This window comes from Nerophis lumbriciformis, linkage group LG05 (assembly GCF_033978685.3).
Source record: "Nerophis lumbriciformis linkage group LG05, RoL_Nlum_v2.1, whole genome shotgun sequence".
In the NCBI taxonomy this organism is placed as follows: domain Eukaryota; kingdom Metazoa; phylum Chordata; class Actinopteri; order Syngnathiformes; family Syngnathidae; genus Nerophis; species Nerophis lumbriciformis.
In genome coordinates, this window is record NC_084552.2 from 54,538,990 (window position 1) to 54,566,881 (window position 27,892).

At 44.8% G+C, this 27,892-nt stretch overlaps 1 protein-coding gene across 2 annotated transcripts; it reads right to left on the bottom strand.

Moving 5' to 3' along the window:
- On the bottom strand, positions 1-27,860 carry LOC133606109 (filamin-C). 2 transcript variants are annotated; one of them, XM_061959686.1, is made up of 48 exons: positions 27,447-27,860; positions 24,040-24,288; positions 23,874-23,971; positions 23,607-23,757; positions 23,410-23,528; positions 23,047-23,124; positions 22,733-22,895; positions 22,456-22,656; positions 19,841-19,978; positions 19,632-19,758; positions 19,381-19,517; positions 19,109-19,302; positions 18,925-19,038; positions 18,717-18,860; positions 18,521-18,644; positions 18,289-18,449; positions 18,125-18,215; positions 17,860-18,029; positions 17,672-17,789; positions 17,337-17,599; positions 16,668-17,265; positions 16,416-16,589; positions 16,153-16,315; positions 12,850-13,010; positions 12,600-12,767; positions 12,351-12,474; positions 12,128-12,284; positions 11,694-11,810; positions 9,738-9,927; positions 9,633-9,656; positions 9,201-9,448; positions 8,811-8,910; positions 8,594-8,734; positions 8,396-8,524; positions 6,100-6,273; positions 5,871-6,032; positions 5,513-5,716; positions 5,292-5,444; positions 5,097-5,219; positions 4,772-5,011; positions 2,066-2,335; positions 1,828-1,965; positions 1,644-1,759; positions 1,430-1,562; positions 1,117-1,293; positions 837-1,055; positions 548-754; positions 1-478 (listed from the first exon to the last, which is right to left on the bottom strand). In XM_061959686.1, the coding sequence occupies exons 1-48, from the start codon at positions 27,808-27,810 to the stop codon at positions 291-293; spliced, it is 8,202 nt and encodes a 2,733-aa protein (XP_061815670.1). In that variant the 5' UTR covers positions 27,811-27,860; the 3' UTR covers positions 1-290. The 2 variants fall into 2 exon arrangements, with proteins under 2 accessions (XP_061815670.1, XP_061815671.1); XM_061959687.1 differs by lacking the exon at positions 11,694-11,810.
- Positions 27,861-27,892: the final 32 nt, after the last annotated feature.

Genomic DNA, 27,892 nt, shown 5'->3' on the forward strand with positions numbered 1-27,892 from the left:
TTTATTATTAGAAGGGTTTTTTTCTTAAAAATGCATCACGTTTGGACCTCGCAAACGTGTCAAATGACTTGTTTTTGGTTCGAGTCATCAAGTATTTTTTCTTTGAGTGAGCATAAACACATTTAACTCCCTCTTTGTCAAATCGTCTACTGAAAAAAAGATAGAAAAATCACAGTTCCATCATCTCGTCAGAAAGTTCGGTAAGAAGTCCTAAACACCAAACGACGACATGAGAGGCTTATGAGGAGAAAAAAGCAAGAAATGGGGAGGGGCGCAGCAAGACCCCGCCTTCAAGGCACAGTGACGTGAAAGGGACTCCCGGGCACGTGGTCATCGCCCCATTTTACGATAAGAATATAGTTTCCCACCTCTTTGACCGTGTATGTAACATTATACAACTTGTGGCCCGTGTGCTTGACATAGACCTCCTCGCAGGGCGCCTTAGGCCCGTGCACGCCCACCATCAACATGTTGGTTCCTGCAAGCAGGACCAATCAGGACCAAGACTCTCATTTGGACAGACAAATCACAAATATAGTCTACCTACCCGCTTTGCAGCAGTCCACTGTGAACGAGTTCTTCTGGCCCACAAAGGCCTTGGATAGGCCGGCGCCCATGGAGACTACCTTACTGGCATCTGAGGAGAATTTGGGCAATGAGGCAAAGGCACTTCCCGCCGCAGACGACTTGGTTACGGTTTCTACGAGAACAGATGACGTCTCGTGAAGACTGGTACCCCCGGACAGGCGTGAACCTGAGGACATGCACACCAATATGAAGATTCAGAGCCCTCACTTTAAAATGCTAAAGCTCCAGGAGTTCTGGTGAAAACCTACCTGAGACTTTGGCCTTGAAGGGGCTACCGACAATGTGCTGGGCTCCTCCATATTTGATGGAAATCAGATAGTTTCCAGGAGCCAGTGGGGTATAAGAGATCCGGTAGCCGTCACTGCAATCCTGACAGTTCATTTGGACTTTGGATGGACCGTCAATGGTCACAGACAGAGCGCCACAACCAGCATTACACGTGTTCACACTGAACTCTGAGGCCACGCCTACAAAACAGGAGTCCATGAAATCCAACGTATGACACATATGTCTTTCTTTTTAACGAACCTGTAGTGCCACCCTCAAGGCCCGGCCCAGAGGCCAACACCTTGCTGGGGTCACCCACTTGACTAGGTTCTCCCACTCGGATCTTGAAAGGGCTTCCGGGTACGTGGCTGCCGTTGAAGCGGACATTGATGGAATGAACACCATTCTCTTTGGGGATAAACCTGATAGCGTGCTGATCTGCAGTCAAAAAATAGTTTTCTCTTATTATTTTTAGACTGGGCACGGCAGGCTTGGATTTTCACCACTTCATCTGCATACTGGTTCACTTTGGCTTATATTCCAAGATATACAGAAGTGAATCCAGACATCTCACCACCATCCACTTGGGTAATGAAACAGTCCTGCGTGGCTCCAGAAGGTGCATGGATCTTGGCGTCGATCAGGCCTCGAGCTCCATTTAGTTGTACGGCGAAGCATGCTTCCTGGTTCACCTTTAGTCCAGCTTCCTGAGATGACACCAACATCAACAAAAAAGTGACCTTCCGTTAGATGTTGAACAGAGTGTAAATGTGATGGTTATGGGTCACCTGAAGGCTGGTAATGGTAAGGCGGCGGGCGTCGTCAGACAAGGTGGCCACAGGGACACTGAAGGGCGAGTCTGGAATGTGCTCATCGTTGAATTTTATTGAGACCTCATAATCGCCTGGCAGGAGCAAGGAATAAGAGGCTTGACAGGGCTGGGAGGTGTTGTACTTTAGACAGTCATCTCACCAGGCTCCTGGACCACATAGGATACCCCACAGGAACCATCCTTGCGGTCCTCAAAGGTGATCTCGGCCTTGCTGGGCCCCTCCACTGCGATTGACAGCCCACCCGCCCCCGCCTCTCTCGTCCAGATGCTGAACTCAGCTGGAAGACAAAATTTGACTTGAGCTGCAATACCCTCAGCATAAACCCGTGCGTTAAGGCGACCTTGTCCACGACCTTAAACTTCAGTTGTTGAACCCACCCGGAATGCCAGCAACACCTCGCTCCAGACCTGTGCCGCCTGCTCGCACCTTATGGGCCCCTCCCTCTCCCAGGGGTCCTACGGTGAACTGGAAGGGGCTCCCAGGGACGTGTTGTCCTCGATACTTGACATTGACCACGTGTGCTCCCATCTCCTGGGGAACGAATCGCACGCTGTACGTGCTGTCCTCGCCTCGGATGATCTCGGCGTCCTCACACTTGCCACCAGGACTTGTCACCTGTGCTGTCATTTCTTGGGTGGCGGCTTCCCCTGTGGGAGTGGACACAGCTATGAGCTGAGGAGATGCAGTAAGAACTCGTCATGTGAAGGTCATGTGACTTCGACATCATTCAACAGCGATTTTGTAATCATTTTAATGGACACTCACAAACACACGCACAGTGAGCAGATGAATGATGAACTCGATTTTTCAGGGCCGATACTGATTATTAGTAGTCAAGAAGGCCAATAACCAATATTTGGTGCTAATATTAATTTGCGGTAAAAGTAATTTAAACATGAATAGTATATGTCAGTAACCATGCTGGACAAGGCTTTAAGTTGTTTTTTAACAATATTTTTAGTTGGACTAGTGGCAACTTAATGTTTTATAAGGCGCTTATGTTGTGGTTAATTCAGCACCGAACAGCATAAGGGGATTTCACAAACACCATTATTATGTGTGTCTAATGATGTGGTTCAGAGTAGCATCAACATTTGCAATTTAAATAATGGGAACACTTCTGGGAAAATTGTTAGGGCAGGGCAGGGCAAACGGGCTGGTGAGCAGTGGTTATAACTTATCTACTTCACTAATTATTATTTTATATACTAAATAGTAGAAATCGACTGATTATCGGTGCCGATATTTGACATTTTGGCGTATATCAATACCGGCCTTCTTAACCCTTGTGTGGTGTTCGGGTCTGTGGGACCCGTTTTCATTTTTTATTAAAAGAAAAATGATACAATTAATTAATTTTTCAAACTGAGACTCACTGACTTTGGCTCATTTTCTGTGAAGAACATATATCAGAATACATATTTAATAGAAGTGTGGAAATTGATGTTCTGTGTACCACACACACACACACACACACACAGAACATCAGAGTGTCAAATGTGCAAGAAAATGAGAGCAGACAGTGTTGACAAACAATGTTGCAACCTTGTGTGGGAACCGCAAGTGCAGAAACACAAAAGAAGAATCCCTGTGGGATGCAGAAGCTGGCAGAGAAATTTTCCGTGCAACGTTCATATTGTTGTTACTCAGCCAGCGTTTGTGGGTCTGATGGACCTGTTGCATTTTGTGGCTTTTAATGCCTCACAATCAAACACTTTTATGTTAAAATACTGAACAGATGTTTTTTGGGATAATGTAAATACTTGTTCAGTATTTTAACATAAAAGTGTTTGATTGTGTGGCATTAAAAAGCCACAAAATGCAACGGGTCCATCAGACCCACAAACGCTGGCTGAGTAACAACAATATGAACATTACACAAGGGTTAAATTGGTATTGGCTGATATTCAATTTTTTTTTTTCAACTACAACAGAAATACATTAGCAGATACAATATAACGTATACTAATATGATACCCGCATTTAGTATTAAAAATAGTTATAAGTAGGAAGTAAGTTAGTTTTAACAACCTGTACTCCTTTCTGCTGAGGCTGCGCTGCTGTGCTCAGACGCACACACCCTCCCTTTCTTTCATTTCTCAGAGTGCTGATTGCCGAGCACATCTAATCTGCTTACAAGAACTTGTCAGAACTTCCATTTATGTTTGGAATTGCAGTTTTTGTCCTTCTTTCCTGGAGTTATTTTCTTCCTTCTTTCTTTCACCCGTTTTGTTTCACTTGTAGCATGCATGGGCTCATTAAAGGGGAACTGCACGTTTTTAGGAATTGTGCCTGTCATTCACAATCATTATGAAAGACATGACGACGGATGTATTTTTAAAAAGGAATTTTAAATAGAAAACAAATGCGATCAAAAGTTTGCTTATAGTGGAGCCTCTGGGAGTTGCTGTCTGGCCTATAAAACCCTCAAAAAAACATCCAAACACCTCCATTAAGGTTTTATATACATGATGTAAGTATATATGTAACGTAGTAATGGGCACAATAATAATAACATTTAATATTGATCTATTTTGATCATTTAAAAAAAAAATGTGGCGCATTAATTTAAAAAAAGCATCACTACGTTCGCTTTTTTTTTTAACAACATCACTGATTACTGTTCACTGCAGACTTCATGAGAGCCAACAAACATAATAAAACATCACTTACTGTGCAATGTCTGCTGTCATTAGGATGCCGACTGATAGAATCTTGTCATATTTCCGTTTAGATGAAGAATGATTCATAATCCTTGCGAAGAAAGGGGGGGTGGAACCTGCTGTTATCCAGCTGTTTACTGACGTATACTAGTCATGTTTGGATACATTTTACTGCAAATGAAAATCTTGAATGTAGGTTATTGGCCTCCTTGACTAATAATCGGTATCAGCCCTGAAAAAAACATTATCTGCTGATGTAGTGAGTGCTGTTGCAGTTGTAAAAAAACCAAACAAACCAAAAAAACAAGCGATACAAATAAAAAGAGGCCTATACCGATATACTGTATGTCAACATGCCAAATATCAGCGCCGATAATTGGCCCTGCCAATCATCAGTCAATCTCTAGAATGAACACGCACCCTGCTGCGATGGCGACCTTCCACCAAAGCTGTTCAGACTGTCCCGTTCTAGGAAGTCTTCATAGACATCTCGGAACGGTTCTCCAACCTGCGTGCTCTCTTCCACACGCACTTCCCGCTTGGTCTCGCCGCCGCGTGATTTGCTGATCTCCGTTCGCTCAGTGCGTGTGTATGTGTGGCTGCTGCGCGTGAAGGTGCGAGTGACGCGTTCCTGCGCTGAGACCATCTGAAACCAGTTTCCTGTGGCCAGAAACAAAAGGGCATTAAGGATGCAGAAGGCAGGCAGAGCAGGCACAGTGATCTTACAACGACCCATTAAGCTTACCTGGGATCTTGAGGTTTAGGTCACAGGTGCTTCCCACGCTGGCAATGGCGGGTGCCTGACGCTTCCTGGTGATGCTCTCCTTCATCCTGCCATCGCCAAATACTTTTACAGTGAAGGGACTTCCTGTGGCCACAGTGGAACAGGTCACATGACATGACAGGACATGCTGTCCTGTTGAGGGTGTGGGTGGAGTACCTGGGACGTGCTGGTCTGCAAACTTGATGTTGATTATGTAGTTTCCTGGCTCAGTGGGACAGTAGGTAACGCGACATGTGCCGTCCTCCACATCCTCGCAGTTAATGTCCACTTTGCTGGGACCCTCGATAGACAGACCCAGACCGCCGTAACCTGTCAAAACAGACTTTACTTAGGCTTTACAACAGCGGTAAGCAGGCCAAAGGGGGTCAAGGACGTACCGGCAGTCCGGGTGTCGACGATGAAGTGGGCAACCTCAAAAGTGCGTCCCTCTACCAGACCCGGTCCAAACACTTTTACCTTGCTGGCGTCACCGATCTCTGACTGGGCCACCATGATCTTAAACGGGCTGTTGGTCACATGTTTGCCGCCCTTCATCACGCTCACAACATGCTCACCCACTTCCTTTGGCGTGAATGAGATTCCTGACACAACAAACACTAAAGTCTCGCTCTGGTTCTATGTCAATGATATAGTCGACAAAAACGGAAGAAAATAAAACTTTTCTAAAAAGCCAGTGGGGAAACAGCTCAAGTGTCAGGCTACAGGGCGAGAATTTGGGGTGACGAGTAAACATACCAATATGTCTGTTAGGAAGTCTCTTCAGGATACACGCCTCCTCGCTTCCGGATGGAGCTTGGATAGTCGCCGTCAGACTGCTCAGGTCCGTCTCGGTGATCCTCAAGCAGATGTCGGTTTCCGTACCAACGTTGAGCTGAGATGAAGTGATAGGGCCGTCGCCTGAAGACACACACAAGGGCTGCAGCACATGTACCAATCGACAAGTGGCCAATGACCGTTTAAGTACCGGTTATCTTGGCGGTGAAAGGGCTGCCGGCGATGTGCTTGTCATCAAACTTGACGATGATGTTATAGTCCCCAGCCGCCGTGGGCAAGTAGGACACGGTGCAGGTGCCATTTTTGTTGTCTTTGCAGCTGATCTCGGCTTTGGACGGTCCTTCCACTGCCAGAGACAAACCGCCTGCACCCACTCGGATCATAAGAACCATCCAAAGATGTCCACAAGAACACACGTACAAACCCCGTTTCCATATGAGTTGGGAAATTGTGTTAGATGTAAATATAAACGGAATACAATGATTTGCAAATCCTTTTCAACTCATATTCAATTGAATGCACTACAAAGACAATATATTTGATGTTCAAACTCATAAACTTTTTTTTTTTTTTTGCAAATAATAATTAACTTTGAATTTCATGGCTGCAACACGTGCCAATGTAGTTGGGAAAGGGCATGTTCACCACTGTGTTACATGGCCTTTCCTTTTAACAACACTCAGTAAACGTTTGGGAACTGAGGAGACACATTTTTTAAGCTTCTCAGGTGGAATTCTTTCCCATTCTTGCTTGATGTACAGCTTAAGTTGTTCAACAGTCCGGGGGTCTCCGTTGTGGTATTTTAGGCTTCATAATGCACATTTTCAATGGGAGACAGGTCTGGACTACAGGCAGGCCAGTCTAGTACCCGCACTCTTTTACTATGAAGCCACGTTGATGTAACACGTGGCTTGGAAATGTCTTGCTGAAATAAGCAGGGGCGTCCATGGTAACGTTGCTTGGATGGCAACATATGTTGCTCCAAAACCTGTATGTCAGGCTTGTCCCTGACAGTTTGGTCAAGTTTTAGTTTTTCCTCTGTCATTTCCTGTCAACGCTCTTATTTTGGTTCTGTTTCCTATTTCTCCCTGAGTGCTGTGTCCCTTCAGCTGTGGCTGATTGGCACCTGGCCACACCTGGTGTCAATCAGCCAGCTGCTATTTATACCTGCCCTACCCTCCAGTCACTGCTGGATCATTGTCACTACTACCTGTCTTAACACGTGTCGTTGTAGCTCTGTCTACTTTTGTTTCTCTCTGCTCATGTCCTAGTTCCTTCGTGTCACAGTAAGTGTTTTTGGTTTCTTGTCCACAGTTAGCCTCTGTGCTATTTTTAGTTCATAGCCAAGTTTGTTCTCCGCCTTGTGCGCGCCTTTTGTTACCCTTTCGTTTGTTGTTTTGCCTTAGTGTTTTATTAAATCATGTTTTCTCGTACAATGCCTTCCGCCTTCTCTGTATCTTGGGGTTCGTCACCTACAAACTCTGACAGTATGTACATTTCAGCATTAATGGCGCCTTCACAGATGTGTAAGTTATCCATGTCTTGGGCACTAATACACCCCCATACAATCACAGATGCTGGCTTTTCAACTTTGCGCCTATAACAATCCGGATGGTTCTTTTCCTCTTTGGTCCGGAGGACATGACGTCCACAGTTTCCAAAAACAATTTGAAATGTGGACTCGTCAGACCACAGAACACTTTTACACTTTGTTTTAGTCCCTCTTAGATGAGCTCAGGGCCAGCGAAGCCGACGGCGTTTCTGGGTGTTGTTGATAAACGGTTTTCGCCTTGCATAGGGGAGTTTTAACTTGCACTTACAGATGTAGCGACCAACTGTAGTTACTGACAGTGGGTTTCTGAAGTGTTCCTGAGCCCATGTGGTGATATCCTTTACACACTGATGTCGCTTGTTGATGCAGTACAGCCTGAGGGATCGAAGGTCACGGGCTTAGCTGCTTACGTGCAGTGATTTCTCCAGATTCTCTGAACCCTTTGATGATATTACGAACCGTAGATTCCTTGCAATAGCTGGTTGAGAAGGTTTTTCTTAAACTGTTCAACAATTTGCTCACGCATTTGTTGACAAAGTGGTGACCCTCGCCCCATTTGTGAATGACTGAGCATTTCATGGAATCTACTTTTATACCCAATCATGGCACCCACCTGTTCCCAATTTGCCTGTTCACCTGTGGGATGTTCCAAATAAGTGTTTGATGAGCATTCCTCAACTTTATCAGTATTTATTGCCACCTTTCCCAACTTCTTTGTCACGCGTTGCTGGCATCAAATTCTAAAGTTAATGATTATTTGCACAAAAAAAAAAAGTTTATCAGTTTGAACATCAAATATGTTGTCTTTGTAGCATATTCAACTGAATATGGGTTGAAAATGATTTGAAAATCATTGTATTCCGTTTATATTTACATCTAACACAATTTCCCGACTCATATGGAAACGGGGTTTGTACTTTTAAGAAAGCAGTACCTTCTCCAGCGTCCTTGGTAGCGATCATAAAGGTCGCCGGTTCATTAGCGACACCGTGGCTCAAACCGGGGCCGTATGCGGTCACATGAACGCTATTTATGGCATCTACAAAAAACTGTAGCGGACTTCCTGGATGCATGGTAAATGCAAAATTCAGATCATGTTCTGACGATGGATAAGTCAGACAGCATAATGTACCTGGGATGTGATGGCCGTCGTACTTAATGTCCATCTCATGCAAGCCACGTTCGGTCGGCGAGTACCTAACAGTGACGGTGCCATCCTTGTTGTCTGCGATGTGCGGACGGGCTGCACGCCCAGAAGGCATTCGCACTTCACCTGCACGGCGCACAATGATGACATCATTCCAGGTCAGCCCACCAGAGATCTGTGCATCCAATAAAATAAGTCTCACCTGTGATTTCTCCTGTCTGCACGGTGAAAGGAATGACCAGACTGAATGGACGCAGCACGGCCTCCATCCCATTGACGGGGACCATGGGGTCGTTTGTCGCCTAGTTAAAAAGAGAAATAGGGACGACTTATGATGGCATCATTATGGCAGCAGAAACGCCACCTTCACAAAGACGCAGCCGGGTGTGGGCGTGGCTTTAGTGGCTTATCATGCAGATGAGTCATGCGGCGTGTACCTGCTGTAAGGGGGGGTCACATGATCCCTGGTCACCTCAACAACACTTCATACACGAACAGAAATGTTAGAAATGAAACAAGCTTAATTGGGTCCACTGGACATAGTTAGATTGTTAATGACGACGTTGATACCCACGGTGTGCATGGGACTCACCAGCACATGGAAGGGACTGTTGGGGATGTGCTCCCCTCCAAAACGGATGGTGATGACATACTTCCCGGGCTCAGGCGCCGTGTAATAAATATCGAATGTCCCATCAGCATTTTCCACCACATCCACGTCAAGCTCGGCGCCATCAGGGGTCGAAACCTTGCAGGTAACCTTGCCTTTCCCAGCAGCCTTTGCGTCAACAGTAATTATGGTTTCTTCTCCGATCTGGATGGCCGGACCGACACCGGATCCTAACAAGATAGATGTCACATCATGACTGATTGTCATAATGCTTTGTTGATTAAAAATCAATTATTGAGCAATGATGGCAAGACACTATCTGCACAGATTGTCATTCCTGTCGAACTGTCAACAAAAAAGTTAGGAGGCAAGTTTAGGAAACAGGTCAACAATGTATTAGGTGAAATGTAGTACCTGATCCATGTCCCCCAATGGATACTGTAGGACGAGAGGAAAATATTGACAAATTATGAATGATAGGAAAGGACAAATTGTGAGGGTGAGAAGGCGGGGCCTGACCTGTCACAAGACATTTGCTGGCGTCCCCCGTTGGATTGGCATGGATGCGGTAGGGCGAGTATGGGATCTCGTCACCACCATATTTGATGGTGATGGTGTAACGCCCAGTCATGTCCGGTACATAGGACACAGTGTAGGTCCCATCCCGATTGTCCCGGATGTTCGCCTTCTTGGGCTTCCCCTCAGGATCCTAGAAACATGTGTACACATGGACTAAGTGTACGAACAAGACAGCATGACGCAAGAAGTGCTTCCCACCAGAGGTCTGCAAACAGCTAACTCAAAATTTTTAACCTGAAGAAGAGGACCGGTTCCCTTCCTAAGTTTGTTTCCTGTTCAAAGTACATCGCATTTTCAGACCCTCCAGGAATTTGTGATGTTGCGATAGCGCCAATTAACACAAATTCAACTGATCCTCGTGAATTATGCACTGCCCTGCAATTTTGTCCAATTTTGGCGTAAAACATACATGAAAAATGTTTGCAACTTGTGGGCCATAGAGCAGACAGCGGACAATGAAGAAGCCCTTGGTAGTTTTTCTTTTTATAATAACTTTTCATTTAAATCATCTTTTTTTAAATCATAATTAATTACTATCGATATTAGTTATAATTGCTGGGATAGGCTCCAGCGCCCCCACGATCCCAAGAGGGACAAGCAGTAGAAAATGGATGGATGGATGAATGGATGATTGAAATAGTACAGTCATTTGACAATGAGCTTAGAGAATGTGCTTTTACTAACATCTCGTGTCTACTTGTAAGTTATGGTTCATACTCTGTGGGGTGTACAAAAGAAGTGAAAGCATCAATACAGTATTTGTTTTCCAAACTAAGCACACATTTGTGTGCAAATAAAGTATACATTGTTTAGATTTGTTGAAATGTCTGGCTTTTTGTGGTGAAGGTTATAAAAATACTAAAAACATCAACAACAGATTCATAAAATCACAAGGATTGAAATTGAAAAAGAATAAGCCTACAAAATCCTGGAGGGACTGCATCGTGCTGACTCACAGCAAAAAAAGTCACTTGAAAGAGTTCCTACTCGTGAACTCTGACAACATTCATGTACCACGAGCTTTACCTAATGAATGTGACGCCACGTATTACTGGCGACGCTGTTCGCAAATAAACGCTATGTGAAGAAATGTCAACATATCCTCTTATTTCATGTAATGACGAGGCTACATGCCCACAATCAATCAATCACTATCCGCGACATATCGACCACAACCATGCTTATGAAGGTCGTCAGAAAAGTTTTTTCAAATATGTTTCAACTTGAATGCTTTAAAGTCAGACCTCAAGTCATGGTCCAAGCTGGATATTGTCTGTTTCTCAGCATTCTCAAATGCAGCATGAGACCAGTGGTGGCAGCAACGATATACATGACATCCCATCACACCACTTCTGGACATGTCTGGAGTCATGACCCCGAAATTCTTTGGGTCATCGCTCAAAGGTTTGAGTTATGATTTAAAAGTCTTGAGAAAAAACTCAGAAAAAGTGTTGTCCTGATTCTGAAGTCTTGAGTAGTGACTCAAAAGACTGAAGTCATGACTCAGAAGTCTGAAGTCATGAATCAAAAGTCTTTGAGTCATGATTTTAAAGTCTTGTATTGTGTCTCAAAAGTCTTGAGTCGTAACTCAAAAGACTTGTTTTAAGACTTAAAAGTCTCAAGTCATGGCTCAAGGTCTTGTGTCATGACTCCAGTCACTGCAGAAATTTATAAAAATGAAGATGGATGTTATTTGCTGTGAATAGTAGTGAGTATTTACAAATGAAAATGAAAGTTTATGTATAATTTTGTTATTTTTTCATTATACTTTGATGACTTGAGCTAATCTTAAGAAACAAGGCAGGCAGGTGGAGAAGGGTATGAGTGTTGGTTGGTGAGGTGAGGTTAGGGAGTTGTTTGTGGGCAGGGCAAGGTAAGATAAGGTGGCGGCCTTACGCGGCCTCTCTTAAGAATGGAGAACGGGATGGTTTTCTTGACTATATGAGACTCCCAAACCCGGGTGGCCCAGTCCTGCACAAACACTGAGGCCTGGCGCCCGCACTCGTCTGGACCCTGCAGCGACAGCGACACACACCCCGGCAATACAGTAGGTCACATCGACAGTGTCAGGGGTTAAAAAGTAACATTTAGACACACAAGTGCCTATTGCACTAAGTCTTACAAAAACTTAAATGTTTGATTTGCTAATGCTGGGTGTTTGGCATGTGTTACTCAGTGTCAACAAGCTCAGCACACTACCTAAGTCACCCCCAGCTCGCTAGCTTCAAATCAGAACGTCAAGTCAAATTCTAAAAATATATTTTTTAATGACAGGGAAAATCCCTTCTGGCTCAAAACAGACTCTGTCTCATTGTGTTTCTTGGACTTACCAAAATCTGAACGGTGAGCAATCCTTCACCAGCATCTCTGGCGTCGATGGTGAACTCCACCGGCAGACTGGCGGGAACACCGGATGTATTCAGACCAGGACCATTGGCACGGACCTTGCTGGCATCATGAACAGGCAGGGTCTTGATCTTGAATGGACTAAAAGGGTATGCAGACATGAGACCAGGAAAAATGATCTGAATTACCTTTTTGACTATTCCCTACCTTCGAGGGACTTCCTGCTTGGCATACTTGACACTCACTGTGTACGGGCCCTCAATGGCAGGGGTGTAGTTGACTGTGTAATACCCACCACCGTTGTCTTTAACACTGACAGGCTCAGTGAAACCTAGAGAACCAACAGAAGTTCATCTTCTGTTTAGTGACTGGTTTGTGACATAATTGGACACTTGACAAAAACATTTTTAAGCAGACTGACAACAATTTAAACAGGCCCATGTTCCAGATTGTCACCTGTAGGGCCAAATATCTGGACTTCTAAAGGGGCTACACCAGTTTTGCTGCTGTCCACTGTGAAGGTCTGACAGACGTGAGCACGAACTCCACTTCCAAGACCAGGCCCAGAACACCTCACCTTGGTGGGATCAATCAGCTCTCGCACTGTGACCCGAAATGGACTTCCTGCAAATATGAGTGCAGTTGTTTAAGCCAGTGAACTCTGTACGTCCCCATGCTGGACTTCAGTCAACTCAAGATCGAGCACCTTGAATTGGAAGTCCTCCAAAGGTGACGTTGACATCATATACTCCAGGACTAAAGGGAATGTACTCCACGCTACAGCTGCCATCTTTGTTGTCCTTACAGGACATCTTTGCCTCAGAGGGGCCCTCGATGGCAAGGCCAAGACCACCTGTGCCAGCACCCCTGAGGAGTGCAGGACAGGAAGGAGGTGAGGATCTTTAAGTACCAGTATAATGGCAAAAACAAGTTGCCTCTTTATTGAAGCTATTATCATATGTATCTGATGCATGACACCAAAAGACTTACAAGTTTGCGAGTAAATAGATATCATCAAAATAGTATAACTCTCATAGAAATTCCCAAGCCATTTTGAGAGATAATGAGCAAGCCAGTCCGTGACGTCCCCCGGGGGTCCCACCATTCCCTTGGTTGGTTGGTTGAAGTTTATTTTGAATATGTATGCAGTTTCAACATGATACATCACATATTTTTTCACAACATGTCCGAAAAGGAGTAGGAAGAAGCAAAGCTTATTTAATCCTACCCCCCTTCCACTTCATAGCAGGGTTGTTTGTTCTCTATAACCAATGTTATGTATTATTCTGACTGACCTCTTGTGTAACTCGGTTAGTGAATGAAGTGTGCTTTTGTAGTTATTTCTCCATATTTTTACACAATAACTCAGTTATGGTAACACTAGGGAGCAGTAGAGAATATGGAGTGATTATTGGTCTAGAACAGTGGTTCTTAACCTGGGTTCGATCGAACGGAGGTCAAAACACACCCGACTCATCGTGTAAATAAAAACTTCTCCCTATCGGCGTATTACGGATACGGCAACAGCAGAAGTCAGACTGATTTGCAGGTGTGTAATTTGTTGTGAGTTTATGCACTGTGTTGGTTTTGTTCTTTGAACAAGGTGATGTTCATGCACGGTTCATTTTGTGCACCAGTAAAAAACATGGTAACATTTTAGTACGGGGAATATCTTCACCATTAATTAGTTGCTTATTAACATGCAAATTAGTAACATATTGGCTCTTAACTAGTCATTTTTACATACTTATTAATGCCTTATTCGGCATGACCTTATTATAATCCTAACCTTCTAACCCTGGCCCTAACCCTCTAACCCTGGCCCTAACCCTCTAACCTCTAACCCTAACTCTAACCAAATAACTATGTTAAATAAATATGTTTCCCATATTAAAGTGTTACCAAAAACATATAACTTTGTCTTGAATTAAAAAAAAAAACATTTTATTTTTCACTAAAGAAGGGTTCGGTGAATGCGCATATGAAACTAGTGGGGTTTGGTACCTCCAACAAGGTTAAGAACCACAGGTCTAGAACATACAGTATTTTGCTTTGTACATTATATAAATATTTATTGCCACTTTATGTTGTATATTTTTATATGAGATTTCCAGCTCATTTTGTCATCTATTATTGCACCCAAAAATTTGATGTATTTCACCCTTTCAATGTCTACTCTGTCTATTTGTATTTGTGTCTGTAGCTTCTTATCTAGTTCAAGACCAGCTCTCTAAATCCATGCCGTTCTCATTTGTTGATTAAGATATTTTGGTTAATTGACTAATGTCAAATGCTTTAGTTAGGTCCATAAACACTGCAGCTGCACACTTGTTTACCATCGATTGTATTGGTAATCTCCTCTGTTACTTTGATTAATGCCATTGATGATGAACTGTATTGGTCTCTTCTGTGGTTCTATGCAAGTCTTCCACTTTTATTTATGAATTTGTCCTATCTTTTATTGAATAATTTTTGGATGATTTAGAAAATTGTGGAAGTAAGGAAACAGGTCTAGAGTTTGTAAATTGGTGTTTGTTTCCAGTCTTATAAATTGGTACAACTTTTTCCATTTACATTTTGTTTGGGATTTGAAATGATAGGTTACTAATATACGTTAAAGGCTAATAACTTTTTTTATTGCTTTCATATCTATTTCGTAACAGTCAGCTAAGGTCTTGAATTTGCATCTATTTATAATGTTGATTATTTCCTCTTTTTTTACATTATTGAGGAACATTGAGTTGAGATTTCTGTCTATGATGTCATTTAAGTCCTCAACTGACCCGGAATCTGGGATATTTTCCTCTATATTTGGTCCAATATTTACAAAGTACACATTGAAGCTTTTAGCTACTTTGTTCATATTGTCACATTTTACGTTTTCATCTAAGGAAACAGATGTTTCCCTTTGCCAACAACAACACAGCTATTCATGTAGCTATTGTGAGGGCCAACGATTACTTTGGGGAAAATTGTGATCCAGAACCTTATATTTTTGAGCCTGAATATAAGGAGGATGAGCTACAAGTTTTAGAAGCCATGTGCTAAACAGATGCAGCTTTGGTGAAACACTAAGCATCGTGTAGCAGTATTGCTATGTGCTGAACAAGAAATACAAACTACTAACATAATAAAACAATCATTCACTGTACAATATCTGCTCTCACTGGGATGCCAACTGATAGGTTGTTCTTATTTCCTGTTTAGATGAAGAATAAATCATAATCCTCACTAAGGGTTAAAAAGAAAAAGTTGCAGCAAGCTCTCGTCTTCAGTATTATTGTCTTTCTTTCTGTCTTTGGGTATAAATTGAATGTCACAGATGAACAACTTGTTGATTTATGGCTAAAAACTCCTATTATCCAGGTGAGAGGCATGATTTATAATCTAGAATTAACTTTAACCAGCGGCGACATGCTGCAGCACCAAAAGTATCAGGACACCAGCCGGCTCAATATAGCAGCATAAGCTAGTTACCTCTCTGTTATCAATGTGTTGCTAAAAAACAGTTGGCCTGTGTTAGCGCTTATAATAACAATATTGCTAATATTTGGTTAATATTCAGGTCACAAGATGTAAATGTAGTATTTTTGGCTGGTTTTAGATGATTATTTGGAGCGCTTTGATGGCGGAATAGAGGAGCCCCCATTGGCTTAATAGTTAGCAGACTTTTTTAAATGATTATTATTTATGATTTGAATGCATAAAAAAAAGAAAAACATGTGTTCTCTTTCCAAGTTCTGCGTATTTCCGGTATTACTAATCTGCTGCTAATGGGCAGAGTGCAGAAGAGCTCCCCTTGATACGTCATCCAACCCTGAATCTACGGAAATTGCCAAAGATATTGGGAGCGGAATATTTAAAACGTCCATCTTAAACTGTTGCATTTTGTGGATGTTTAGACGGTATTTTCAGATACTTTGCGGATTGGAAATACAATTGGATATGGTTTACCGGATACAGTGAAACACAATTAAGCATTTAAGTCAACATGTTGATGTGAAATCACCTGGTCTCCACTGTAAACTGGTTGGGTTTACTGACCAGACCTTCCTCCAGGCCTGGCCCGTAGGCTCGCACTCGACTTGGATCACAACCTTCATTAACGGATACCCTGAAAGGACTCTTGGGAACAATATCATCATTGTACGAAACTTCGATGAGATGCAGCCCTGCAAAAATAGATACACTCAATAAATGCTTAGCAAATTTGATGTTAACTTGTAGAGTTGTAACAAGTCGAGTGAAAAAAATCCAAGTCAAGTGACTGACCGTCCTCAAAAGGCGTGTACTCCACACGGCACGTGCCATCAGCCTTATCTGTGATGAAGGCGTCTGTGATGGAGCCTGATGGATTTGAAATTACCACTTTAACATGGCCGCCGGAGCTGTTATTAACACTTCTGGCATCCACGATAAAATGTGTGGTGACTTCCCTCAGCACTCCTGGTAAGGACCAACACCAAGGCAGCATTCAGAAACAAAGCTGAACAAACTCGCAGGCCTACCTCTTTACATGCTTACCTCTGGGTTCCACCCCAGGTCCGTAGACGTCAACCCCGCTGATATCCAGAGCCGGTTCCACTTGCAGGTTGGCGGGAAACTGTGGCACTAGATGTCCTCCATACTTGACAGTGATTGTATAGATGCCGTGGAACTGTGGGATATAGGTGATGGAGTAGGTTCCGTCACCATTGTTCTCCACATGAACCTCAGCTTTGGACCCCGACTCAGAAATAATCTCGATCGTAAGCTCCGCTTCTCCGGCTTTGGAGCAGTCCACCAGAAAAGACGCAGCCTCGTTGACTTTTCCCTGCTCCAGTCCAGGCCCGCTGGCGGTTACCTTGCTCGGGTCAAATACAGACTGGACTGACGCCTTGAAAGGGGATCCGGGGATGTGCTGGTCCGCAAATAGGATGTTGATGGCGTACTCGCCAGACTCAGTGGGCAGGTAAGACACGGAGCATGAACCATCACCGTTGTCCTGGCATTCAATTTTAGCCTCACAGGGCCCTTCCACTGTCAGGCCTAACCCACCAGTTCCAGCTCCCTTTGTGTCAATAGCAAAAGGGGCCAGTATTCCTACTACGCCACCCTGAAGACCTGGACCATAAGCTTGCACCTGGGAGGTGAACAAAGATGCAGTAAATATAACTTAAACCTCCCCTCATCTTCTGAATATAAGGAAGTCACCTTAGAGGGGTCGGGGGGCAGGATGCCCTCCACTGCCAACGGACTTTCTGGGATGGGGTTCCCGTCATAGCTGATGTCCACAGTGTAAAGTCCTTCCTCTGGTGGAATGTACCTCACGGAATGCATCTCATTGGCTGCACCCGACTCCACCTTGCACGGGATTGGTCGATGAGACGGAGAAATTATCTTCACATCTAGTTGGCCTTGACCACCAGCGCCCAAAGTGCTAATGTGGAACTCCTGGTCCTTTCCGACATCCACTTCTGATAGAAACAAACACCACTGAACTCAAAGGTCTCTGGCATCATGTCTTCAATTAAAAAAAGTTTACTAACTGTTGGCAAGGCCGTGAACTTGGATTTTCTTGAGGTCAAGAGGCGGAGCCACTATGATGTGAAACGGACTTTTCGGGATGGGGTCACCCCCATGAAGCACAGTGATGGACAAACTTCCCTAAAGAACCAAAACAATGATGTACGGCGGTTGACACCATCTCTGTCACAAGGTCAAGGGTAAAGCTCACCTGTTGGGCTGAGGTGTAGCGGACCGTGTAGGAGTAATTATGGTTGTCAATAATCTCAAAGTCGCGTACGGCATCGTCTTTTGTGGCGCCGGTAAAGTGGACTTGTGGTTGGGCTTTGCCTGCTCCTTTAGTGTAAATGGTGAAGTGAGTCGGCTTTCCAGCTTCCACGCCTACCAGGGAAGAAAAGCAAATAAATCACAATTCTAAATGTGTAATTCAGGATTAACAGAATATTCTTATATACTGTATTTGTAAAGCAGCTGACCCGACTTGTTGAGTCCAGGTCCTTCCGCTTTCACTTTAGCAGCATCGTGAGAAGGATCCACTTTTATCCTAAAGGGGCTGATTGGAATTTCCTGTTTCAACAACAAAAGTGGCCATTTCACATCTTTTATCCTGTTTCTCTCTTTGCGGAACTGATTGTCTCACCTGGTCAGCGAACACAACCATGATGGTGTACTGACCCGACCCCGGGGGAGTGTACTTCACCGTGAACGTGTCGTTGTCATTCTTAATAATGTCAAAGTCGATGTCGGCCTCAGCTGGTCCGACCACGCCTGGCGCACACTTGATACCGATACTGACATCGCCTGGTGTCACAACCAACCTGGTTTCATGCTATGGTTATCGGGACAACAAAGAGAAAGGAGTAGCTCCTCACCCTGTCCAGCCTCACTGCAATCCACAGTAAAGTAGGTCGGCTCATTGGCCTTCAGTCCAGTTCTTTCCACTCCAGGACCATACACCTTCACATTTTCCGGATGGCTGCCCTCTCCGATGGTCACCTGCTCGCAAACCCACACTTGTCACCTTCAGTAATCACTTCCATCTTGCAGTCGTTTATGACCCTGTCGTACCCTATAGGGGCTGTTGGGGATGTTGATCTCTTCCCACGTGACAATGATGGTGTGCTTAATAGGCTTTGTGGGGACATAAACACACAGGAAGGTCTCATCACCATTGTCCCTCATATCCACATCAATGGGGCATCCTTCAGCATCCTGTGGGGGACAGAAGCATAAAATAGTCAAGGAAGAAGATATTCAAGGAGCAAGTTGTCCTCACTTGAGCATAGAGCTTCAGCTCGCCTCTGCCAGTCCCTCGGGCATCAATGGTGAAATCGGCTGGTTTGTTGACGATGCAGCCTACAGGGTCGAGACCTGGCCCGTAACACCTCACCTGAGAAACAGATGACAGGCTGTCTTAAACCTAGGTCAGGACAAACATAGCTGATCTTCATTGGTGAGACCTTCTCTGGGTGAAGGTCAGTGGCGGCAGGCAGGATGTGCGCCATAAAGGGGCTGTCCTTCACATCCTCATCATCACATATGACGTGAACAGCGTAGTCGCCGGGTTCCGTGGGCCAGTACCTCACATCACATGACCCGTCTCCTTTATCATCACACTCAATTTTGGCCTGAGAAGGACCCTCGATGGAGAATCCTGACCATGACCAACACATTTCAGTTAACAAAACATTTGATTTTCTGATTGGTCACATTTGAAGTTGAGAGGACGTACCCAACGTTCCCACCTCTGTCCCAATTGCCTCCACCACAAAGTCGGCACTCTTTCCCACCATTCCTGTCTCCAGACCAGGACCCCAGGCCCGCACCTTCTGAGGCCCTGCCTCCTCGCTCACATGAACATCAAACGGGCTAAAACATGCAGACACAAACACGGAACATTACAAAAAAAGATTTTAGTTATGTAATATTATTATTATTATTATGCATCAGTTAAGTCAAGAGAGCAGCAGGTTGGATGTTCACCTGCGTGGGATGCTGTGACCCCCCCAGGTAATGATGATGATATAATTTCCTGTCACGATAGGGTAATAGTTACAACTGTAGAGTCCACCATCCACCTCGACCATCTTCACCGGCTCCTCCCCGCCATCTGCAGTGAACATGTTCAGCAGCACAACCTTAGAACTGGGTGTGGGTCACATTCAAATATATTGAGGGGCAAAAATGCTCACTTGGCCCCTTCACTGCAACTTGAAGCTCGCCGCTGCCGCCTCCTTTTGTGTAAACTTTAAAATCCGCCACTTCCTTTACCCTCAAACCTTTGGGCTGTAAGCCTCGGCCGTGTGCCCTGCAGGCGTGTGGGTTGCAGGCTGTGTGGACCAATCAGAGGGTGGCGCTGGTTAGATTGTGTTCAGTAACAGAGCGATGCTGTTAGCCATGAAAAAAAAACAGAAAAGCTGAATGGATTGCATCATTTGAAGAGAAAGAGAAAGCAGATATCAGCTGATTTGTAACGTTGATTAGTTTTAAAAATTAATAAACAAGAGAAGCCAACCGCCTTGTCAATTAGCTCTCGCCTATGTGACAATTTCATAGCAATAAAGGCTGTGGTCACCATTGTTGAAGGTCAGTCAAGAGGTCACTCGACCTCTGTAGTGACCAAGCGAGGACTCCTTGCACAGGCATTCACACGCTCACTGAAGTAGAAGAAGGATAATGCGGGTGGAGCCATGCTGTGAAGCTAGATCACTACGAGCCCAGTATTCGGTCGACAGGCACCAGTCACGATTCTGACCCCGCCTCCACTAACTTGGTCGCCTGGGTTTGGGCAGCTTTGCAGGGGGCGTTCTCCGTGAGGGTGTGCATAGCAACTGAGGTACAATCTGCACCGAAGATGCCGATGGAGGGGTGCTCTGTGAAACTGAAGGAGTGAAGAGCAGTGGTAAAGCATGTGGCCCAGATAATACACCCCCAGTCCAGTCCACCAAGAGGAGATGTTTGTCTATAAATCAATTAAATCAGATCTAAGTACCTCAGTGTCCTTTGGGTTTTATGGTCGACCATGAAGACCTAAGCTCTAGAACAGGGGTGTCCAAACCATGGCCCGTGGGCCAAATGCGGCCCACAGCCATCTTCAGTTTGGCTCGCGAGACAACAGCTCAAGTTAAATTTCAATAAGCAATCTGGCCGTGGGAGGTGTTTTCATATTAAATCTAAATATCCGGCGATCTGACACGTGGCAACCTGTCGCCATCTTGAGGACAAAGTAAGAAACTCAGGTCAGCGACCATGATGTGTACTTTCTAGACGTCACAAGCACAGCATTTACTTCTATGACCAATCCAAACAACCTTTCCTAGTCAGAATTTTTTTTTAACCCGCACTAAATGTCAACACACATGGTCACATACAACACAACCTGCTCACTGAACTTTGTGGATATTATTAAAAAAAGTCCAATCACCATATAAAATTCAAAATCAGACCCATTTAAATCCATTGCAAGGCATGATGGGGAAAATGCAGAACACTCTCTCCACACTTATCCATGTTTGACTTTTAGCTGCTTGATATTTCTGATTGATCACAAAGCTTTTAAGAGGTTGTCGCGGAAGTAAGCAAGTTAGGAGTTGAACTTTTACATACTCTTAATATTCAATTATAATAACTATTAATTACATATCTATCAGGATTTCCCGCAACGCTTTGTTGTTAAGGCGGCCGCCTTAACAACAAAGAGCCACTGCCTAAACTAAAGTCTTAACAAGCTGCTCCGTTTAGTTCTGCCTCTGCCTCTGTCAGTACGTCTCTGCAGCACCCAGCATTGTCCCACCCACAGAACCATCTGATTGGTTACACGCAGAGCGGTAACAGCCAATCAGCAGTGCGTATTCAGAGCGCATGTAACAGCCAATCAGCAGTGCGTATTCAGAGCGCATGGAGTCAGTGCTCAGGCAGGCAGAGAGGAGAGACGGTGGGGTGATCAGATAGGTGTTTAGCAGGTGAGCATAAGGCAGCGGCTTCCCCCAAAATTATAATAAACACCTCCCAGTCAACTACTAGTCACATCACTATGAGCCTGTTGACGTTCTAGAAACATAAGCTGCAGCTCAGCTCGCTTGCAGTCCTTGAGGTGAAAGCTAATTAGCTTTTAGCGTAACGTTAGCTCACTGTGCGTTGTGTGTGCGTGCGTGCGTGTGTGTTACGGACCGTAAAGCCCTGTCTGTCTGAGAGAAAGACAAGCATTACTGACCTACAGTTAACAACTAAGTTATTTCACTTTACCTTTTTCTGTGTTGATTGAGCTGTGTTGAAGCAGCAAAAAAGGACATTATGTTAAAAGAAGAGTTTCCTGAAGCTGTCTCTGATAGTTGATATAATAATGTAACTGCATCATAAAGCCTACATGAACTCCATGGTGTTCAGGGATGAATCGTCTCTCCTATTGCTATTGTACTATTTTTTCAGCTATAGCTACATTAATCATTAGTAATGTAGCAGCCTAGTTTTAAATGGCAGGGTACCTGCTATCACATGTTGATAAAAATAACACTTACATAATAAAAATGAACCACAGGCTTCCCAAATGCTGCAATAAATTAAGCATGATGAGTTGAACAAGCGCTGCGGGAAACCCTGGAAATATATATATGGTTACTTTGCGTGCGGTTGGATTTCGGCCCCTGGCCCAATTTTTTAGCCCAATGCGGCCCCCCAAGTCATAAAGTTTGGACAACCCTGGTCTAGAATCAAGACTCAGGTGTCCAAGTCACACGGTTGAAAATCATCTCAACTAACGTGTGCTAATGGTTAAAACTATCACTAGCAGAAAGGGGGAAGGATTTACCTTCTGCAATGTGGACTGGAAAGGGGCTTCTGGGAATCTGCTGGCTGGCAAAGGTCACATAGACCGTGTGCAGCCCCTCCAGGACGGGAACGTAGGTGCATCGAAAGACGCTGTCGCCTTTGTTCTCCAGGACTACCTCTACTGTATCCCTCCGGCCGTTTGAATCCACGATGACCACGCCCACGTCTCCGGCGCCAGCACCTAGTGGTCAACAGATGAGACCATTAGGGGACAGGGTGCAGAGACACTTGGAGTGCTTTGGGGCTTGGCTGCTTACCTGCTGTGTAGATGTCAAAGTAGGTGGGCTTGGTGGCCATGTTTCCAAAATGCTGCAGTCCCAAACCATGAGCCTGAACGCGGGTTGGGTCACCCATGGCTTTGGAGACATTGACCATGAAGGGACTCTTGTCAATGTCTTGGCCCGCAAACAAGACCTTTACCTGTGAAAGCATAAACATAGTCAAAGGTCTGTCATGGTTTCTAGGAGGTGACTTGGCATGCTAGAACAAAAAATAGCAAGTTAGTCACTAAGTTGCTATGACCAGAGGTTAAGGCTAAGGTTCTGATAAGTGTGGCAAGCAAAATACTTACTTTATGGAGACCCTCCACTTTGGGCAGGTAGAACACAGAGTAGGTTCTGTTCTTGTCATTATTGGGGATCACTCGAGCCTAAAACAATCAATCAATCAATAAAAGTTAATCTATATAGCCCTTAATCACAAGTGTCTCAAAGGGCTGCAAAATCCACAACAACATGCTCGGCTCATATCCCACATCAGGGCAAGAAAAAACTAATCCTATTGGGCGTGATGAGAAACCTTGGAGGGGACCGCAGATGTGGACGACTGGTGCAATGGATGCCGAGTGGATACGGGTAATAATGTGAGAACAAAGCACATGTTCTGTTCGTACCAAGCTCATTTGGATCAGCGTTTATGTGTTTAATGTCCCCACCTCTTCTGTATGACCCTCCATGTCCTCCACATAAACAAGAACCTCGCCCAGTCCAGCCTCAACTGTCTCCACCAGAAACTCTGCTGGCTTCAGAACCACATTCCCTCGAGGTTCAATGCCTTAAAAACAAATAATTTATGAGTTCATAAAACCAACCCAGTTAGTTTTAACTAGGATTCTAGTGTTGTTTGTCCCACCTGGTCCAAAGGCTTTAGCTCTCTTTGGATGTAGTGTCTTTGCCCTCAAAGGGGCCCCAGGTTTCAGTTTAGCTTTGGGGAACTGAGACAGGTAGGTCATAACCGAGTGCTCATCCACATTGGGGTCAACAATCTCCTCCGGTGCGATGACCTGCAGACAAATGGGACAATCCTGAATTTTTCCAAGACACTTGACACGACAGCAAGATTACCTCTGAGCAAAGGCCAAAGGAAAAGGACAGAAAATGTGGAGACAGGTAAAGTGACCTGAGGTACGCCCAGCCAGTCGTCTGCCTGCTGCATAGCCTCTCTGGCATTTTCCACCGGCTGTCTTGGATCCCAAGTCTCCCAGTCCGGACAGAGACCTAAAGACAGCAGCATACCTTTCAGCACCAGCAGGCACAAGTGGACCGATGATGTCTGCAGGTCCTACCGGGGGCGCAATTGTCCACCAGGGCTCCTAGGGCCTTGCCATCCCTCCAGTCCCGGTGGAAGTTGGTAATGGGCATCTGCGGCACCTTGTTCTGGATCCAGCCCAGAAGACGCTGCTTGGGGGTCAGCTTCTTGGCATCCTCATCGTCCTCGTCCTCCCACATGGGCATGGAAATGGAGTAGTGCAGAATCAGGGTCCAGATAAGACCCAGGATCAGCTTTAGATTCCCGTCCACGATGGCTTTGGAGTCTGGAGTTAAAGGAATTTTCATCAAATGATTCTCATTAGCGTAGGCAACGCCCCTTGCTTGCCACATGACCAAGGAACTAGAACATAAAAGGGCCGGTAAAAACACACACAAAGATAGCATGACCTTTGACCTTGAAACACGTCATCAATGCAGGAAACTCTGACTGATGCAGACACACACAAGTCCACACAAATCGGACGGGAAAAAGAGGCAGTGTGTATGTGTGTGAGTCAGTGATGTGTCTAGAGGGTGGCCAGTGCCACCCTTAAAACCTGACAGGCCACCCCAGGTGTCACCCTACTCAGAGGCGGAACAATTTGAAGCAGTGTTTTTCAAACTGTGGTACGTGTACCACTCGGGCTCAATCTAATGGTAGCCAAAGATATACTTAGTTTAGGGTTCCCCAAATTAAGCCAGAGGATTTACCCAAATTTACTTTTAAAACATGAATTTAGAATTTACAATGTCTATCGATCGGTGAGGTCCACAATAAATAGTGCTGACCACATGCTACACACAAGTGAAGAAAGCCCATTAGGTAGTAATTGGACAACCAATTCAAACTCATGGTCTAATTATTCAAAAACCAACACAGAGCATTAAAATATGTGATACAAAAACACAATTTGCCCACTGAACTATGTGGACATAAAAAAAATGTCTAATAGTGCCACACAATTCAAAAATACACCCATTTAATCCATTTAGTAGACCTGATGGATAATATATGAAAAACACTCTTCACACTTTTAGTTTCACAATTTTAGTTGCTTGAGGACATCGATAGTAAATGGATAGATGAAAGTCAGGGAAGTAAACAAGTATATGTAGTCTGGCAGATACTACAGAAAATTAGATTTACATCCCCAAAATCTTGTTATTGCTTTCATTTCGATGCCCCGCTCTCTACTGTTTGACCAATTAGAAAGTCTGTGAGTGTGTCACATCCAGGTTGCCAGTTACGCACTGCCCTCTTCGTCGAGCTACTGCCACTGGTAAAGTTACTAAACATGTCAGACCTTAGTGAATTAGTGAATTACATTTATATAGCGCTTTTTTCTCAAGGGACTCAAAGCGCTTTAAATAGTGAAACCCAATATCTAAGTTACATTTATACCAATGTGGGTGGCACTGGGAGCAGGTGGGTAAAGTGTCTTGCTCAAGGACACAGCGGCAGTGACTAGGATGGCGAAAGCGGGGATCGAACCTGCAACCCTCAAGTTGCTGGCACGGCCGCTCTACCAACCGAGCTATACCGCCCCTTAGTAAATCTAAAAGGCGTCGTTATGATTCTTAACTTGTTCATGATAAAACCAGGAACAAAACAAGGATTTGTATGGGGGATGCCTTTGAAAGATGGAGACGATTGAAGGCCGAGAAGATTTTTTCATCTGACGCCAAACTTGCTAATTTTCTCCTTGATAGGTAAGTAAGGCATTTACGTTTTCTTATTACATGGAATAAATGGAAATTGACATTTTGTTTGTAAACTATATTGTCCAATACAGTCTATGATCTTGTCTAAGAAAGCTAGTATGTTCCTGTAACGAATGCTTAGCATGCTAGCCCGGTCAATGACACATCGACGTACAGGCTAACGGGGGAAATATATGCCCGTTGGCCTGTATGTTGATCCATCCATCCATCCATCCATTTTCTACCGCTTATTCCTTTCGGGGTCGCGGGGGGCCCTGGAGCCTATCTCAGCTACAATCGGGCGGAAGGCGGGGTACACCCTGGACAAGTCGCCACCTCATCGCAGGGCCAACACAGATAGACAGACAACATTCACACTCACATTCACACACTAGGGCCAATTTAGTGTTGCCAATCAACCTATCCCCAGGTGCATGTCTTTGGAGGTGGGAGGAAGCCGGAGTACCCGGAGGGAACCCACGCAGTCACGGGGAGAACATGCAAACTCCACACAGAAAGATACCGAGCCTGGGATTGAACCCCAGACTACTCAGCACCTTCGTATTGTGAGGCAGAAGCACTAACCCCTCTTCCACCGTGCTGCTGTATGTTGATGACAGAGAAAAGTATATTTTCGACAAATAAAACCTATGTGGATATGGGTAGTGTCAGTGCCTATTTTGTTCTCAATATGCTGATATGCTGAGGAAATGGGTTCCAAAATTAGCACGGCTAATTGCGGTTTCTGGTACTGTATGTGCATCAGGCACATTGGAGAGGTATTTTCTTGGCACAATATAATGCATTACATGTAATGATTTTGTACTTTGTGTATAGACATGGTAGTAGGCCATAAGATTTATGCGTGACGTGGTTTTTGCATAACGTAGGTTGGCTCATAGAACTACAGCTGCTCCTGGGGTAGACTGACTGTTTTATGGGTGCCACCCCTGGAAAAAAAAATTCTGGACACGCCACTGGTGTGAGTTGTGCTTGCAGTTGTTTTAGGTCAACAAGTGAACAGCTGAAGAGGAACCCCCACCCATCTTTGTTTTGTGGCGCAAACAAATATTAATTTTCAGATTTAAATTTACCTTTATTTATGCTCAGTGGCCTAGTGGTTAGAGTGTCCGCCCTGAGATCAGTAGGTCGTGAGTTCAATCCCCGGCCGAGTCATACCGAGTTGGGTACTTTAACTTTAACTTTATACACATCCTGTCACATGACCTTAACTTTGTCAGCAGTCTAGGCGATTACTGTTCTATCGGCGGAAAAAACATTTATGCATTATGGGATGGCACATCAGAGTGTGATGTACATACGTGTATACACACATCTACATTCATGATCATATACATACATAATCTACTGTCATACAGGATCATGTCAATGGGCTCCATGTGGAAAGCCTGCTTCTATTTTGAGGGGGGAGGGACAAGAGTTCAGCTGTCGCCCCATCAATCACAACAGGCCCTCTTCCCCTGTTTTGGTCCCCCCTGTGCGCGCACAAGCATAAACACACGTACACAACGATGCTCCGCCTCCACGTGCTTTCAATTAATGTGGACATGCCCCTGTGTCAAAAGTTTGCTTTGTTTCTGTCAAGTGACACTTGAATATGGGATTATAGAGGTCAATTTTGGAGGTAGCTGACGGTAACAACTGCTTGAAAGCCCCCCCCCCCCACGTGACAATTCATCAGGGTTGGCTATTGGCTCTGCCCACACTTGAAAGGACTCACCTATGGAAACGAGGCGGATGTGTTCACGCTCCAGGAACTCCAGTGCCACCGACACGTTCTCCAGCTTCATCTGGCGGAAGTTGGGTCTGCCGTGGTACTTGCGGTACATGTTCTTCTGGCTCAGAACCTCCAAAAGTCCAATCAGCTTGAGGCCGTCACCCAGGTCCTTCTGCAGGTCCATGATGCGCTTGTGGAGACATTTGAGGTGCTCATTGCACCACCTGGTGAACGTATTCTGCTGGATCTTCTTCCATGGAGCGTCCTCGGCCAGGTCCTTCTCGGTGGCGGGCATCTCCTCTTCCTGCCCCTCCTCCTGGACCACAAAGTTATGGAGTTGCTGCTGCTCCATGTAGCCGCTCGCCATGCTTTGTCCTCGCTCACTCGCAGGAGCGTCCGCAGAGGCTCATGGGAAGCTTAAAAGTGGCACAAGACGCCTGGACGGCAGC